The following is an 18541-nucleotide window of genomic DNA, read 5'->3' as shown; positions in this document are numbered from 1 at the left end:
TTTTAAATGTTATTTGTTCATAAAAATATTATAAACATAAAATATTTTAATTTGTAAAAGTAACATAAGTAGCACACCTTTATGATCGGATTTTTTTTTACAACATTGAATTATTGAACAGTTACACATTTTATGTATTTTAATATTAACTAGTAAAACTGCACATTCTGAACAATTATAGTTTTAAGCAATGTACTGGTAGTTAGTTAGTGTGCTACACAAAAGTTTGTAAAAATAGGACACAATGTACTGTTTATATGAAGGAACAATATGTATTTATTTTTCCACATATTTTTTTCTTACAGTGTACCTAACTGAACAACAATTATATATACACGCTAATAACATGCTGTATCATAAATGTGCATTTATTACTGACCAATTGGAACTAGCAACTTAATGCACATTTGATGTTTGTACTGTTAGGCATCTTTCTCCAGCTCTCTCCAGGTTGATGTGCTGCTTGGCTGGCTAGCTGTTCAATGGTTTCCTCTTTTTGTGTAATTTAGATGAAAATATGTGCCTTTTTTATCATTCGAGTCACTTTGCAAAAGTTGCCAAAAACATTTAAAAATAGCTAAATTTGTTGCTAGATGCTTTTTGAAAAAAAAAGTTGCTAGGGTAGTTTGAAAAGTTGCTAAATCTAGCAACACAATTGCTAAGTTGGCAACACTGTTTCCATGCATATTTCAATCCACGTGACACCATGTTTAACGCAGTAAAGGGTAGCCTACAACACGTTAGGAAAATATGAGATACGGACTATTATTGCGTTTTGAGACATCACTATTCTAATTTATGAAAATTGCCTAAAAGATAAACATACATTTTAGAATGTTTATAGCTTATATTTTTATGGAAATATTTTTTTTTGCAGTGTAAATAGCTGTCTGACTCACCGCGTCAATAACAAAACATTTTGAAAATAAAACGCGCATATCTTACAGTTTCTTCAAATTCTATCTTTTAAATATGGTGTTTGTCACAATATTGGGAAGAGCACGAAAGGGGTTATCATTAGGCTGCTGTCTGTGCGCGAGACCTGAGAACAGAGGTTCTACTGTCATCGGACCTGTTCAACGCTTCAAGGAAGAAAGAAAGTCATACAGGTTAAGAAAGACATGAGAATTTTAATTTTTGTCTGAACTATTCCGTTAAGAATTCAAGAGCAGATCATGCAGAACATGTGCTTTATGGGTTTGAATCAGTGCCTTCTACCCCTGTGGAGTTACCGTATTATGATCTCACGGTTTATTAGCATTATTAACTTATTTGCTGTGTTTTGATACTTTTTTTATAAATATGCCAGAATATTCTCCAAAATGTCTCCTTTTCTGCTTCAAGGAAGAAAGAAAGTCATACAGGTTAAGAAAGACATGAGAATTTTAATCATTATTCGTGCAAAAGTATTTTCTCAGAACATGAGTTTTGCTATTTAGAACACAATTTAAAGCGGAATTGTCATACGCTAAGCAATCCTCGCTGTGATTAAAACATTAAATTAAACCACAGTCAAATAGTTCGAAAGCAGCACATCCACTGCAAATATTTCTGTATAAATTCATATACAAATGTTGTAATTTCTGGATAATAATTTCATGAAATTTCAGTGCTTAACTTCATTATTCAGAGTGTCATATTTAATCTAAATGTGTATGTCAAATGTAAAACAGACTTTTAAATCATTCTGTTTGCTTCCTTATTTCGCTCCCTCCAGTAAAATGGTGCGTACGCATGGTCTAGAGTGTCCGTAGGTTGCCCACATATTTACGCCTAGTTTATTTTTTATAAATCCCGATATGTGCATGCAAAATTGCGTACGCAACGTTTATACATCAGGCCCCAGCTCTATTCTAATGTCAGATTTTTCTGAAACAATTTGGACTTATTACAAATATTTAAAGAGTATTAATGAGTATTATTCATTGATCTCCCCCTTTCTCACACCCATCCACCGGTCACTTTTTTCCATCGGTCTAGAGTTTGCAGGTAAACATTTATTACAATTAAAATAAATTGTAACAAGCATATTTAAGTACAATCTTAATAATTTATTTTAAAAAGCAACATATATGGGGCAGTCATACATAGCTTTGTGGGCAATGCACAGAGAAAAAGGTCCTGGCTCATGGTCCTTTGGGAACCACATCTCCCCTCTCTCCTCTTATCTGTCTTGTCCAATAAAGACATATAAGGAGAATATTTATTTTATTTAAAAAATTTTTTTAAAGCATTATTGTAAGTATATCAAACCACTCAGGCTGCATTTCAAGTCTTTCAAGGCCAAATGATTGCCTTATTTGTGAAACACCCTAATCTGATCAGTATTCCCACCCACCACAATGCTCAAATCCCAGGAACAATCATGAAACATTACCACAGCTTAGAATACAGTGAGTCATATTGACATTACTGGCACTGTTATTAGCATTATTAACTTATTTGCTGTGTTTTGATACTTTTTTTATAAATATGCCAGAATATTCTGCAAAATGTCTCCTTTTCTGCTTCAAGGAAGAAAGAAAGTCATACAGGTTAAGAAAGACATGAGAATTTTTATTTTTGTCTGAACTATTCCGTTAAGAATTCAAGAGCAGATCATGCAGAACATGTGCTTTATGGGTTTGAATCAGTGCCTTCTACCCCTGTGGAGTTACCGTATTATGATCTCACGGTTCCTGCTCTCACCCTCTCCAGTCTGTCACCATCTAGTAAAAGAGATCTTAATCATACCAGAGCGTCTAACCATCCACCGGCAACGGCTAGCAGGTACTCATCTAAGGTTTGTGGCATGTGTCAGACATAAAGAGAGCAGCCCTGGGGTGCGCTAATGTCTTAATTCTATTTTTCTGTCTGGCAGATGACGGGACAGAGACTAGGCACGATACTGGGCCAGCCACAGACTCAAAGGAATATTGCTCACAGGACAAGGACATAGTGGAGGTGGTCCGTACAGAATATGTGTACACAAGACCTCCGCCCTGGTCTGATGTATTGCCCACCATCCACGTCATCACTCCGACATACAGCCGCCCCGTGCAAAAGGCCGAGCTAACACGATTGGCTAACACCTTCCTCCACGTGCCCAACCTGCACTGGATTCTGGTGGAGGACTCTCAGAGGAGAACTCCTTTAGTCACGAGGCTTCTGAGGGAAACGGGGCTGAACTACACGCACCTCAATGTGGAGACCCCACGGAACTACAAGCTGCGAGGGGACACGAGAGATCCCAGGATTCCACGTGGCACCATGCAGAGAAACCTGGCTCTGAGATGGCTACGGGAGACCTTCAACTCCAACAGCAGCCAGGCAGGAATCGTCTATTTTGCAGATGACGATAATACATACAGCTTGGAGCTGTTTGAGGAGGTGAGTTAAGACAGGCATAATAATCATCTCCATCTGAAATGATACATAAATTGTGTACTGTAACATTAATTAATGGGTGTTGGTAAGTGACTGCACTTGTAAGGAGTTTAACTACATTAATAAAGTACTAAGCTTTGTTTGAGCGCTTCAACTGCATGATCATGTGACTTCTGCCACTATTTTGTCACTGTTTACTCACCCTCATGTTTTGTGGACAATACAAGAAGATATCATGAAGAATGTTTCAGCTGTTTTTGTCCATATGATAAATATCAATGGGACCCAAACTTTCAAGCTCCAAAAAAAGACTTCCTAAGGTGTCCTATTATGCTTTTTCACTTTTTCAACTTTAGTTAGTCTGTAATGTTGCTGTTTGAGCATAAAAAAGATCTGCAAAGTTACAAAGTTCAAAGTCCACTTCAAAAGGAGATATTTTATTTAACAGAAATCACTTTTCAAAAACTACAACAAACCACTCGTTTGGACTACAACGCATGTTTTCCGGGATTTGTGATATCACAAAGATCAACGAATGGGACGAGACCTGGTTGAGCTGCACTAGAGAAGGCAACGAGTGTTATCACTATGTCGGAGACACACTAGCGTTCCCAAAGCAGACGAACTTAGAGTGGTTACAATCATCCGGGTTTAAATCGCGCTCAAATTGTTTTGATTTTGACGCAATATTTTACACTGAAGCTCGCAGGCAGCTATGGTAAGGGGCATGACATTTCCTGACCAGGTGCCGAGTGCTGCCAATCACAACACACACTGGCCCAGCTAACCAATCACAGCACACACTGGCCCAGCTAACCAATCACAGCACATTTCGTATTTCAGAAGGCGGGCCTTCATTTGATACAGGAACTATTCGAGCCGTTCATGCCAGACTGGGGAGAGAGGTGCTGTAATAATGTAAAATATGTGAAAAATAATGTGTTTTTCGAACAACCTAGTATGAGAGCCTGTTCTAGTACACCCCCAAAACAAAATCAAGACTTTGTAATTTAAATTAAAATTAAATATAGCATGAAAATAATCTATACGACTCGACTGGTATTCCAAGTCTTCTGAAGTAAAATGCTCAGTTTGATTAACAGATTGATATTTAATTAAATCAAAACATTGATCAATACACTGACTTTCCTCTTATGGACAAAAAAAGCTTAAACATAACAAAATATTTTATGTTTCACAGAAGAAAGAAAATCATGCAGGTTTGGAACAGCAGGTTTGGAAAGGTTTAGAAAGTCATACAGGTTTGGAACAACATGAAGAATTCATACAAGTTTGTAAATGATAACAGAATTTTCACATTTGGGTAACTATTACTTATAATGCTACAGGTACATAAATACCTGTCTGGACTTTCATCACAAGAAACACCTTTCAAATCCCTAAATTTTGAGACCCTGCTCTGAAAAGAAAAATCATTGATGGTGGGTGGTAAAAAAATAAAAAGATCAGGCACCTACTTCAGAAACACTAGCAACAGAAGACACAAGACTATAATTAGGGTTGAACAAAAGCTGCAATTTCTGTTGATATATGTGGGATGTACATTTTAATAATTAGTATTCATACTTAACATACTTTCAATAGCATGGTACTTTCCATGGACACTGTAAAATGCAGATTTTACAACTCAGTTGCCTTTTTAATCAGGTTTGGCCTTGAATAATATATAGTATAATGTTAATGTATAACATTTGTTTACATTAATCACTGTTGATCTATAGAGTCATATATTTCATTTCATTTTAATTCTCTTATAAATTTTAATGTGGTAAACACTATGAAACTCTAGCTTCCTAACGCAAGCTTTCATTGAAGTTATTGTATCTTTGCTTGATGCATATTTAAATTTTTAAACAAATTAGTTTGTGATCAAGCTATAATTAGTGGACCCCCGCAGTACCACCGCAGATCCCCTATGGTCTGTGGACTTTGTTGAAAATACTTGCTCTAAATATTCAATCTTTTAATATAAATAATTGTATTTCTTTATTATTATATATATATATATATATATATATATATATATATATACACTGTATAGAAAAAATAATAATATTTCAGTTTTTAAACAAAAATGGATTTTGTGAGATCATCCTACAAGACAAGTGTTGATAACTCGTGGGGATTCTTGCATTTTACATAAAATAACTTATTTAATACAACTGCACATTATAATGATCAAATACCAATATACTAGGGGTGCAACGGTTCTCGGTAAAAAATCGAACCATACCGTTCTCCACACACAGTTCGGCATGTACTAGGACCACGGTTCAACTTAAATTTGACAATGCATCTGTAATATAGTTAGAGTTCGGCTAATGCATGTTTCTGTTGATGGATACAAATTCTGGCTTCCCAATATATTACAACAAGAGAGATGAGAGAGAAAAAACAATACGTGGACAAACCAGTCACTCTTTAATCAATGCTTTATGCTGGAATAACTGTCATTTATGCCATCATCACGTGTTGATAGCGCAGGTGAGACCTGAACAGCACACGTTGCTATCTGTGTTTAAACTAAACTCATTTAAGCCTCTGGCCAGTTTAAATATTAAAGAGCAAGAAGACGTGAACTTGCTCGCGCAGTGAGAAGATCTGTGTGGTCGCTCATCCGAAGCGTGTGAACCCGGGTATCAGAACGCTCGCAAATATTAAGCTCTCTGTGAAGTATTGTGTTTAAATGGACAAATTCACACAAAAATTATGTCAAAATGCCCGTCTTGGTGAGTATCCTAGCAGACATAGTCGGCTGAACTACTGTATCAGAGCACTGGATCAGTGTGTTCTCTTAAAGTGACAGCACTTTCTTAATGTTAATCAAACAGCAACAACACGGAAATCTCTCACTGCTCTTGATTGAATAACTTTTGTAACTTAAATAAGGATTAATCTTTCATTTATACAGTCAAATATGCAATGTTATTTTACATTTGATTTATTCCATTTCTGTACCTAAAAACTGTTAGACCTACCTACAAAAACTGAAAAGCACTGTGTATTATATTTGTATCTTTTTTCACTGTTTATTTATTTGTGCTGTTGCTTGTAGTTAGATTTTTGCAAATAAAATCTTTAAAAATCCTACAATGTGATTTTCTGGATTTTTTCCCCTCATTTTGTCTCTCATAGTTGAGATATACCTATGATGAAAATTACAGGCCTCTCTCATCTTTTTAAGTGGGAGAACTTGCACAATTGGTGGCTGACTAAATACTTTTTTGCCCCACTGTACATAAATAATTGGCTTCTATGTTGTTACTGTATTGATGCCTATCTGTCACGTGTTGGTTTCTGTTTAGTTCCTGTCTGCCTTTATTTGGTTCAGTTCCTGTTCTCATTTAGTTAATCATCATTCATTAGTTTCCACCTGTTGTATTAATCATCTCATTAGTTCCCTTTGTTTGGGTTTTGCTTAGAAGTCCTCAGTTCTCCCTTATGCCAAGTTCACACTGCATGATTTTAGCCCGATTTTTCACTCGCTGACAGGTTTTGCAAAATCGCCAACAAATGCCCGAAATCAGAGGCAAATCGGTGCTCGTTCACGCGAGTGACAATCACACAGTGTGAATTGTCAAAGACGCGATCTGAGGGAATTGCCGATGTGTCGCTGGCGCCTGTGAAATATTTGGCATGCTTCACAATCACATGCCACAATCACACAGTGTGCAATGATTTCTGACTGAAAAACACATCGGCGATGACCTACAGCCAATGAGAGACCAAGATACAGGGCAGAGGGAAGTTCGGGGAGGTGTTAGTTCCCTGCATCTCCCTCCTGCATAATCTGTTTTTCTTTTTCTCCTTGTAGCTGGAAATCAGCTCACAGACAATTTGCGGGCTATATATATATATTTTTTTAAATAATTACAGTCTTGCTCGAGAACTCCAGTTTGACGCACGCGGGTTCTCGTGTTATTTCCTTATCACTTCTCGCGTGTGTTTTGTTGTGAAACGTAGTTTGCGGACCAGACAGAGCTGTCGGCGATTCTTCCTATAGTGAAGTCATGCAGTGTGAAACCCCCTGTCGCCGATCCATCGTGCAATGTGAACACAGCAGCAACTGAATGCTACCCCAGATAGTCACGCAGTGTGAAAACAACGGCGATCCAACGAGTTTGAAAATCGTGCAGTGTGAACTTGGCATTAGTCTTCGTCCGTTCATCGTCATGTTTAGTTTGCTCTTAGATGTTTCTGATTTATCTGTCTCCTGGTTATTCTCTTGATTTGAAGTTGGAATTAAAGATTGTGTGCTGGATTACTCCTGCGTCGTGCGCTTGTCTCCTGAGAGCACAGTACCTGTGACACAATACAAATCGTTCAAATATTATCTGTTAACAGTGGTATTCAGCTGACTGTCTTTTTTGTAAAAAAAAATAAGTAGTAGTAAATGTTAGATATATAAACCTAAAGAGAAACATTTGCAATCAATAAATTCATATTTACTGGTATTGTGCTTTTTACAATATAAAAGATTAATATATAATAAAAATGCTTTGTATTTAAATTATTTTAATTTAATGCTGCTGACAGCCATAAACACAATACATTCTTTAAAAATATTTTTTTCTTTTCTCTCAAGTGCTCCACAGATCATGTAGCACCGTCTTGCAACCCCAACATTTGAATACACCTGTGCTAATATAAACATAATATTATAATTTAGGTTGCTTGTTGAAAGTAAAATGTAAATTTTGTTCCATAACCTGGAAACTGCTTAAATGTCAGATAGAAAAAAAAATCTAAAATTAACTGCTTCTCAAGTTAAGTCCACCTAACACCATTATCTATTGGTTCTCTCCTTTTCTTCAGTTCAGAATTCAGCATGAAGCACTTTAAATGAGAGGCAAAAAGCATAAAACAGTCGTTCATTATGCTAAACTAGGGCAGCATAGCTTCAGCAGCCCTCCCCAATGACAGCTAGTTTAAAAAAGATTAATGTCATCCTGAATCTGCAGAGAGCATGCATCCTTTTCAACACTTTCCCATTCCAGTTGTTTTTGTTTCCGCCAACAGGTACAGAAAATGCCCCTCTCTTTCTTTAATGAAAACTGGCAGTGGCACAATATAATATTAGTCGCTGCGGAAGTAATCAGATTGAGGGTGACATTTTGGCCAGGACTGTTCCCTTAATTCCTGATATGGTGGCAAAGGTTCACAGTCAATTACTTGAGCTACATTTGGATCAGTGTGGACAGCCAGTAACAGTTCAGTTCAGTCAGCAAAACCACCCTTTACATTTAGCTGAGTCTTAATCAATTTATTTATTTATTTTTACAAACACATAGTGAGCGAGTGGTTTTCGTAAATGAGAAAGAGGCACAGTGTTCCTTTCCATCTGCTGTCTTTTTGTGTTTTTTGTGTTCTTGGATGCATTATGGGTATAAAGACAACTGCTTCACTCACCCGCTCTAGCCTTCACTATTCATTAGGCACTTTCCTTTTATGATGTGGACCACTTGCGCTGGGCGGCACACAAAGCATTTGGAGGAGTGTAGGGAGTGTTTGAAGCAGGAAGATTAAAGGAGAATCTGTCTCTCTTTCTCTTTCTTACTTATTCTCTGTCTTTCACTGTCTTGCTTCTGATTTCTATTCACCTCCCGTGACCTGCTCAGGATGAATCCTGCCGTTAAGATCTATTTGTTTGTATGTCTGAGTCAGCTCACTGTCCAAAACCTGATCCTAAGGTGTCTAATCAGCCCCCCCCCCCTTTGTATAAGGCCCTTTTGATTTTATTTGAGTCCAAGACACAAAATTAAAAACAAAACTCACTAGAGGAACTTTCTTAAAAAATTGTGCTTATGTTCCTGAATATAGTGGTATTTTTTGATTCATGACTTGCACGCAATGACAAAAGATTACATTTCAGGTAATTAATTTAAAGGGGTCATATGATGCTGCTAAAAAGAACATTATTTTGTGTATTTGGTGTAATGAAATGTGTTTATGCGGTTTAAGGTTAAAAAAAACATTATTTTCCACATACTGTACATTATTGTTTCTCCTCTATGCCCCGCCTTTCTGAAACGCGTCGATTTTTACAAAGCTCATCGTCTGAAAAAGCGAGGTGAGCTCTGATTGGCCAGCTATCCAGTGCGTTGTGATTGGCCAAATTCCTCAAGCGTGTGACGGTTACATCCCTTACCATATTGTGATGCCTGCGGCAACCACATGTGACGACCCCGGGCTGGACTCCGCTTCGTCCACGGTGAAAGCCGATCCGGCGATCGACAGCGCAAAGTTGAAGTATTTCCTCAGCGACCAGCACGGATCAGCTCCAGGCATGACGAAGCAGATATCGTCCTCTTTTGGAAGACCAAACAAAGTAGTTTCGCTTTCACAACGAAGCACACAGTGTCTTCACGACATGGCGGCGGCGGCAACAATACTACAGCGAGAATAAAAGTTACGCCTTCTTTCTTTGCGTGAACATTTGGGCGGCGTTATGCAAATCTTCCCAGATAGTGACGTAGGTATGTGGGGGCGTGTTAGAACGAGCCGTTTTAGGTAGGCATGGTTGACTCTTAACTTTTATAAAGAATATCTCTTTGGATTTGAGACTTTAGTCTTTGCAACTTTACAGATCTTCTTTATGCACCAAGAGCTTGTAACACTCCAAAGAGAAAGGAAAAATTTAAATCGCATCATATGAGCCCTTTAAAAAACTTTTACCAGGACAGGTAACGCATTTAAAACTCTCTCATACCTCTTAAAAGTATGGGGTCGGAAGGTTTTTTTTTTAAAGGTGAGGCATGACTTTTCTGTGCTACTAGTGTCACATAGCGGAATTACTATTTTATCTAGGGCTTGAAAAAAAATACTCTCTTTCTTTTCTGCAGATGCGATCAACTCGTAAAGTATCAGTGTGGCCTGTAGCGTTTGTTGGAGGTTTACGATACGAGTCTCCAAAGGTCAATGCAGCAGGAAAAGTGTATGGGTGGAAAACAGTATTCGACCCTCACCGGCCCTTTGCCATCGACATGGCAGGGTTTGCCATCAACCTGCGACTCATTCTGTTTAAGCCTCAGGCCTACTTCAAGTTACGAGGGGTGAAGGGAGGCTACCAGGAGAGCAGCCTTCTCAGAGAGCTGGTCACTCTCAATGACCTGGAACCCAAAGCAGCCAACTGCACTAAGGTGAGGAAACATTGTTCTGACTATGCCGTTAATGACTCATCCTTCCAACCCATGTGCAGTTTTTCAGGAGAAACACAAACATCAATTTTTGGTGATTTTTTTTTTCACACAATTGATCTCATTTGCTAAGCATTTGTATGCACATTGTATGAGCTCATGTGCAAGAGATTTGTGTACAAACGTTTTTCACAAACAATTCATGATTTATGAATAATTTTCATACTTAAATGTATTCAAATTTTATGGAAAAATGTAGGAACAACTGAAACCACACATATGCAGAGAAAAAAAAATCACATATTCCTGGTGGCCTTATAATCATGTTTTTGTCACCATGATATCAAAATATAACCTTGATATCTTTAATATTGACTTATATTAATTTAAGCTTTAGGTCAAGGTCAAGTTTATTTATATAGCCCTTTAAAACAACATAAATGCTGACCAAAGTGCTGCACAACATACGAGACAAAAACATCCTCATACAATACAATTTAAATACTAATAAAATAAATCAAAAGAAAACAGAACAAAAATTAATAAAGTTAAAACAAAACAAAACATTTCCATGCAAAATAAAACAAAATTAAAGCTAAAATATTATCAAATTAAGCATATGCCTGAGAAAAAAAATGTTTTAAGAGGAGATTTAAATGTGGATAGAGTAGTGGGTAGTCTAATAGACAATGGTAGGGAATTCCAGAGCTTTGGACCAAGAACTGAGAAAGCCCTGTCACCTTTGGATTTAAGTCGAGATTTTGGAACATTTAATAACATCTGGGTGGAAGATCTAAATGTTCTCTCAGGAGAGTAGGAATGGAGAAGATCTGAAATATAAGTAGGGGCAAGACCATGAAGTGATTTAAATACAAATACTAAAACCTTAAAATCAACTCTGAATTGAACAGGTAACCAATGAAGTGACGCTAACACAGTTGTGATATGTTCTTTCTTTTTTGTCCCTGTTAAAAAAGGAGCCGCGGTGTTCTGTACTAGTTGCAAGCGCGAGGACTAATTTATTCCAGCGTATAGAGCGTTACAATAGTCCAACCTGGTTGAGATAAATGCATGAATAATGGTCTCCAAATCACTAAAGCTAAAAATAAAAATATTTTTAAGCTTGCGAAGTCCCCTAAGCTGCAGAAAACTGGCTCTAACTACAGAATTGATTTGTCTGTCAAATTTTTTACTTTATCACAAATGTTTTCTTGAAGGGGGCCCAGGAAGAACAAAAATTAATAAAGTTAAAACAAAACAAAACATTTCCATGCAAAATAAAACAAAATTAAAGCTAAAATATTATCAAATTAAGCATATGCCTGAGAAAAAAAATGTTTTAAGAGAAGATTTAAATGTGGATAGAGTAGTGGATAGTCTAATAGACAATGGTAGGGAATTCCAGAGCTTTGGACCAAGAACTGAGAAAGCCCTGTCACCTTTGGATTTAAGTCGAGATTTTGGAACATTTAATAACATCTGGGTGGAAGATCTAAATGTTCTCTCAGGAGAGTAGGAATGGAGAAGATCTGAAATATAAGTAGGGGCAAGACCATGAAGTGATTTAAATACAAATACTAAAACCTTAAAATCAACTCTGAATTGAACAGGTAACCAATGAAGTGACGCTAACACAGTTGTGATATGTTCTCTCTTTTTTGTCCCTGTTAAAAAAGGAGCCGCGGTGTTCTGTACTAGTTGCAAGCGCGAGGACTGATTTATTCCAGCGTATAGAGCGTTACAATAGTCCAGCCTGGTTGAGATAAATGCATGAATAATGGTCTCCAAATCTCTAAAGCTAAAAATAAAAATATTCATATGCAGTGAAAAATACATTGCGGAGCAAAGAGGACAGTGACAGCGCGCCGACAGACAAGACAGAGCAGGTTACTTTTGGTATGAAACAAAGTCTTAGCTTTCACATTTGATCTTTTTTTAAGAAATTCAAATTCAATAAATACAGTTTTTTGGCTCTTCCATGTGCCGTGACTGATTGCTGTAGCGCCTCAGTTCAAGAGGCACGTGAACTAGAGACCTGCGCGGGACGGATTTTTCAGTCCCGCTCCCCCAAGATTCTGTCCCACGCCCGCCGGCAGAAATATATTTATTTGGTCCCGCTCCAGCCCGCGACATTCATGTTTTGTCCCGCTCCCGCCTGCATAAAAGTGATCTATTTTTTTTTCAGTACATTGAAGAAATGTACATAAAATGGTTCTGTAACATCTCCTAAGCACCACAACATCCCAGCATAAACACTCCCGATAAAATATTTGTTATTTAGACTAAGCATCAACATTCACAAACCACTGTTATTTTTTACAGAAAAGCAAGCATGGGCTGCTGCGTGCATGGTTTGGCATGGCAGAATGTGAGCAGCGCTTCCTTAATTATCACTAAAAGCTGACATCTCAGTTAATCGCGATCTTATAAAGCTCTGTTACTGTATAACACAATAAATGTATGCACGATGAATCTTTCACAATGTCTACACTAGGGCTGGACGATATGGCCAAAATTTATATCACGATATATTTCTTAATTTCGGTCGGTACGATATAATTCCGATATCGATATGAACACTATTAAAAAAGCCTCATAAAAATGGCCAAGAACACCCACTACAGATGTCTGTACCTACAAACTTATGAAAAATTAATTTGCCAACTCTATGAAACCTACTCCTATAAAACTATATAATTTTTTAGGAAAAAAATAGCGCAAATAAATAAATGTTCACCTTTTATTGGTATTTAGCCTTCATACAAACAATAAATGTGAAATCACTGTCAAATAAATCTCCGACTCGCCTTATTAATATTAATATTAATATTTTTTATGAGCAGAAGAGAATTCTTTAAGAAACATTAAAAATCTTGCAGTTCCAAAAACCTTTGACTGGTAGTGTAGGCTGATGATTCTTATAGATTGAAACGTGGATTAACCAGGATAACGAGTATGAAAAATGCTCCGAGTTGCTTCAGAAAACAAAAAAAATAGAGCAACAACAAAAGCATGTTGCTGGAAATGGGTTTATTATTGAAAATGCAAACTGATTGTCTGCCAGCAGGAGGCGCTGTGAGAGCGGTGGAACTAACGGGTTTCTCCAGTAATGGCTGTAAACATGAACGGTACTTTATCAGATAAAAATGCCATCAAACCTACATTCATATAAAACACCCGCGACGCGTTATGATTTTGAAACGTGCAGTGCTCATGTTTATTCAACGAAGTCAAACGCCACAAATAAATCAATGTATGGGAAACACTGGTAATGTATATCGAAATATCGGAAATGTGTTTAAAAATCATATCACCGTTATTGAAAAAAATTATATCGCGATACATATTGATATTGAATTATTGTCCAGCCCTAAAATTAGATGATTCGTGAGCACGCAATTTCAGCACTGCTGTGAGTGGATTCTAACTTAATCACCTCTGATTGGCCATTGCATTCAAGAAATCAACAGCTATGTCTGTGATTGGCTACATTGCGCAACCCTTTAAACACGTGTTATAAATAAAAACTATGCTTGCACATGTCAATCATTTTAATGTTAATATTAGTTGTTCTTTTTGCTTTTGTGCAACAGATAAATAACAATTTATATGTTTTAGACATTTTATGTTTAGATAATTTCTATTTTGTGGGAGTCCCGTGAAATAATTTTATTCTCCCGCATCCCGCACACACACGAGTCTCTTCCCGCCCGCGCCCGCACTCGCCCATCAAGAGTTGTCCCATGCCGCACCCTGTTGCGTTGGGTCCCACGGGTCCCGCAGTACTCCCGTGGAAGTGCAGGTCTCTAACGTGAACCAATCATCTCCTTCCTCTTTGCTAGTTAGAGCATGAACTAAACATGAATGAACATCAGCAGGTATCTTGTTTCAACCGCGGAAATACGTCAGTACACACAATTTATCAAGTTCAAGTCCACCGACATTAATCTACTCTTCTGTCTGGTTTGTTTGTCAGACAAAATGGCAGATTCTGCCTTATGATTGGTCAGATCACCTGTCAATCAAACTCCCGGCGAAGGGTCAATTACCAACAAGTCAATCCACTGAAATTATTTGTATAACTTTATTAGTAGAATGAAATATCAGTAGAAGATCATCAGTAGAACCTCAAGTCATTAATATATAAATGAATACATAAAATGTCAGTAGATAATCTCCTTCATGTCTTTCTGGGCTATTGTGCAACATTTGGAGTAGAATAAATTCGGGCGACAAAAAAATTCAAGTGAGAAAAACAGAAATTGAATAATAAAATGTAAAAATATTTATTACAAATAAATAGATTATTGTTAAAGCTACAAAAATTGTTCAGTCAAGAGCAGTGAGTGATTTTCTTTTATTGTTTGATTAATATTAATGACACATATGGCAGCGGATTTATAATGCACGGATCTAATATATTGTTACACATCAGATGTTTTTCCTGAACTACTCCCCAAATGTTCACTTAAGACATAACTGACTGTTTGCATGAATACATGCCAAGACAGATATTTTGAAATGCTTTGAGTATCTAGCCATTCATTCAGCTTTCGGGATCGCATGCTGTCTGAGAGAAGCATCTTTCAGTGCGTTTCGGGTGTGTCAGTCAGTGCGAGTAACTCATTGAGATCTCTTTCATGGCTTATTACAATTAATAACACTTTTAACATCAAGCGCATCCTGACTTTATTTTCTCATTAATGCATGTTCTTTTCAAAAAAAAAAAAAAAGAAACATCAAACGCAAGTGCTTTGCTTTCGAAGGGCATACAACACTTTTTTTATTTATATATAATAAGAGTTATTTAGCCTACAATAAAACATTGCAGTAATATGTATCATATGTCTAGCCTAATCTTTTTTTTTTTTTTCACGATTCGGCATGTACTAGGACCACGGTTCAACTTAAATCTGATAAATGCATCTGTAATATGGTTTGTTAGAGTTCAGCTAATGCATGTTTCTGTTGATGGATACAAATTCTGGCTTCCCAATATATTACAACAAGAGAGATGAGAGAGAGAAAAAGCAATACATGGACAAACCAGTCACTCATTAATCAATGCGAGTGCTTTATGCTGGAATAACTGTCATTTATGCCATCATCACGTGTTGATAGCGCAGGTGAGACCTGAACAGCACACGTTGCTATCTGTGTTTAAACTAAACTCATTTAAGCCTCTGGCCAGTTTAAATATTAAAGAGCCAGAAGACGTGATCTTGCTCGCACAGTGAGAAGATCTGTGTGGTCGCTTTCGGAGAAGCGTGTGAACCCGGGTATCAGAACGCTCGCAAATATTAAGCTCTCTGTGAAGTATTGTGTTTAAATGGACAAATTCACACAAAAATTATGTCAAAATGCCCGTCTTGGTGAGTATCCTAGCAGACATAGTCAGCTGAACGTACTGTATCAGAGCACTGGATCAGTGCGTTCTCTTAAAGTGACAGCACTTTCTTAATGTTAATCAAACAGCAACAACACGGAAATCTCTCACTGCTCTTGATTGAATAACTTTTGTAACTTTAATAAGGATTCATCTTTAATTTATACAGTCAAATATGCAATGTTATTTTACATTTGATTTATTCCATTTCTGTACCTAAAAACTGTTAGACCTACCTAAAAAAAACTGAAAAGCACTGTTTATTTTATTTGTATCTTTTTCACTGTTTATTTATTTGTGCTGTTGCTTGTAGTTAGATTATTTGTTCTTATTTTCTTTATTTTTATTTGACAATATCGTTTTTTCCCTAAACATAGCACATACCATGACTCTAAAACCGTGATACAAACCGAACCATAAGTTGAACCGTTGCACCCTTATTGTTCACAGCATTGCACTTCATGACAGATAGGAATTCATCAACCAGAAGCATCAACATCATGATCAACATCCAAAGACTGAATTATTTCGACACATCACAGGCATAAAATGTACTCAAAATAAGCTAGTTATCTTGACAAATAAGCTGTTCTTGAAATTTCGGTGATGCCACGAAAAAAAATCCACACAGAAATCCAAACCCAGCTAAAGTTGCAGTTTTCTTGCCTTTCCTGGCACTGACCTGATTGCCATTCGTGTGGATTGACTTTAAGGTGTGTTTGCACTTTCTAATGGTAGAAAAGTTTCTGAACCGTATGATGAAAACCAGCAGGTGTTTCTGCGTCGAAAGTAAACCTAGAGATGATTGAAATCAGTTTTTAGGAAGAGATGTATTCTTTTTGCAGAAATTAATAAAACGTAGTGTCAATAATATAATTAATTTCATTATTTATCATGTTATAAAATTAAATTTGAGTACTGTATATCGAATCCCTTGATATAATCTATCATTTACAGCAATTAATACAAATTACATATGTTTATAATTGTTATGGCTATGACTACTTTATCTTATAGATTATGGAACTTTAGCTGGGTTTTCACAGGCAGGGGAAACTTCTGTTTCATGCCAATTTTAAGATTCAGTTCACAGTGGTTGCACCAAGGATGAGTTTAAGCAGAATCTAGTTGCAGCAATACAAATTTTATTAACATTAACTCAAATTAGCAATCACTCTGGAGAGAGATCAAGACACAGGATCAGAACAACCACTTGAAACTGATGTATGAACGGAACTGGGAACTCATAAAACTAAACCACAACATAAACCTGACATAAATTTTATACATAGATATTTCACCATAAATATGTTTCATCATATACAACGAAAGAGTAAGAAAACCTGCATTATAGCTCAAGCTGCGAGGTCTCTCTGTATAACACAGGTACCTTTATGTTCAGCTGCTAATGAGAGGTCTGTAATCTAGGTGTTTATTGTGTTTAAACACGGCAAACAATGCTTTTCTTGCTTAGATTTTTTGTCTTGTTTCCAGCCAAAATATCAAAAAATTCTTAAATCAAGAAGGATTTTCTAGACAAGTAAAAATCATTGTCTTGTTTTCAGAAAAAAACATGTCTAAATTAAGTGAGTTTTTGCCTGAAACAAGCAAAATAATCTGCAAATGGGGTAAGCAAAATAATCTTGTTTTCTGTTTGAAATAATATTATTTTGCTTACCCCATTGGCAGATTATTTTGCTTGTTCTAAGCAAAAACTCACTTAATTTTGACTTGTTTTTTTTCTGAAAACAAGACAATGACCCGTGTCAAAATATCAAAAAATTCTTAAATCAAGAAGGATTTTCTAGACAAGTAAAAATCATTGTCTTGTTTTCAGAAAAAAACATGTCTAAATTAAGTGAGTTTTTGCCTGAAACAAGCAAAATAATCTGCAAATGGGGTAAGCAAAATAATCTTGTTTTCTGTTTGAAATAATATTATTTTGCTTACCCCATTGGCAGATTATTTTGCTTGTTCTAAGCAAAAACTCACTTAATTTTGACTTGTTTTTTTTCTGAAAACAAGACAATGACCCGTGTCTGAAGCATACATTGAAAAAACACCAACTCGTTGGCCGGCGACAGCCATGACTATAGTATAAATAGGCGCCGGGAGCGACACATCATTCACTCTTCGTCTGAAGCTTGCGTCCGCAGCATGGCAAGAAACCTAGAGAACGCAGTGTCTCGTTCCCTACTCAGGGAACCATGGTTACATGCTCGATGCCTCAGCAAGAGGGGATATCCTGGTGATCGGGAAACCCCTCAGGGCGACCCAGATACGGTAGACCAGTCAGGGTAGCATGAAAGGGTAACCCCAGCCCGGACATCCAGGAAATTTTTGCAGTGACATGCCGGGGGCCTGATAATCACGAAGGCTCCCACAGAAGCCTGTGTTATGGCTGCATAATCCAGGAAGTATGATGCCGAAAACCGGCTTACTTACCGTCTGGACATATATCGATGAGTGAAATAAGCACTGCAAGTCGAGCACCCAGTTTCTGAACCCAGCAGAGGGGGGTGCCCATCGAGGACCTACCCTAGAAAGGGACAGAAACACACAGGTCCCGGGAAACACTGCAAAGAAACTAGCAGAAGGGTTATACACACAACCACCAGTCTCATTAGATACA

General features: G+C 37.0%; 1 protein-coding gene across 2 annotated transcripts in view; it reads left to right on the top strand.

Annotated features, from left to right (window-relative positions):
- LOC107560151 (galactosylgalactosylxylosylprotein 3-beta-glucuronosyltransferase 1) overlaps positions 1 to 18541 on the top strand; it is a 100748-nt gene that overhangs the window by 74386 nt on the left and 7821 nt on the right. Inside the window, exons 5-7 of one of the 2 annotated variants that reach the window (XM_016244240.1) lie at positions 2698 to 2769; positions 2861 to 3369; positions 10230 to 10526. In XM_016244240.1, coding sequence (XP_016099726.1) covers positions 2698 to 2769; positions 2861 to 3369; positions 10230 to 10526 — 878 coding nt within the window. The remainder of the gene's footprint in view (positions 1 to 2697; positions 2770 to 2860; positions 3370 to 10229; positions 10527 to 18541) is intronic. The other variant, XM_016244241.1, reaches the window with a different exon arrangement.

The sequence above is a fragment of the Sinocyclocheilus grahami genome, unplaced genomic scaffold, assembly GCF_001515645.1.
Source record: "Sinocyclocheilus grahami isolate Dianchi unplaced genomic scaffold, SAMN03320097.WGS_v1.1 scaffold712.1, whole genome shotgun sequence".
Taxonomy (NCBI): Eukaryota; Metazoa; Chordata; class Actinopteri; order Cypriniformes; family Cyprinidae; genus Sinocyclocheilus; species Sinocyclocheilus grahami.
This window is presented reverse-complemented; position numbering and strand designations above follow the sequence as displayed.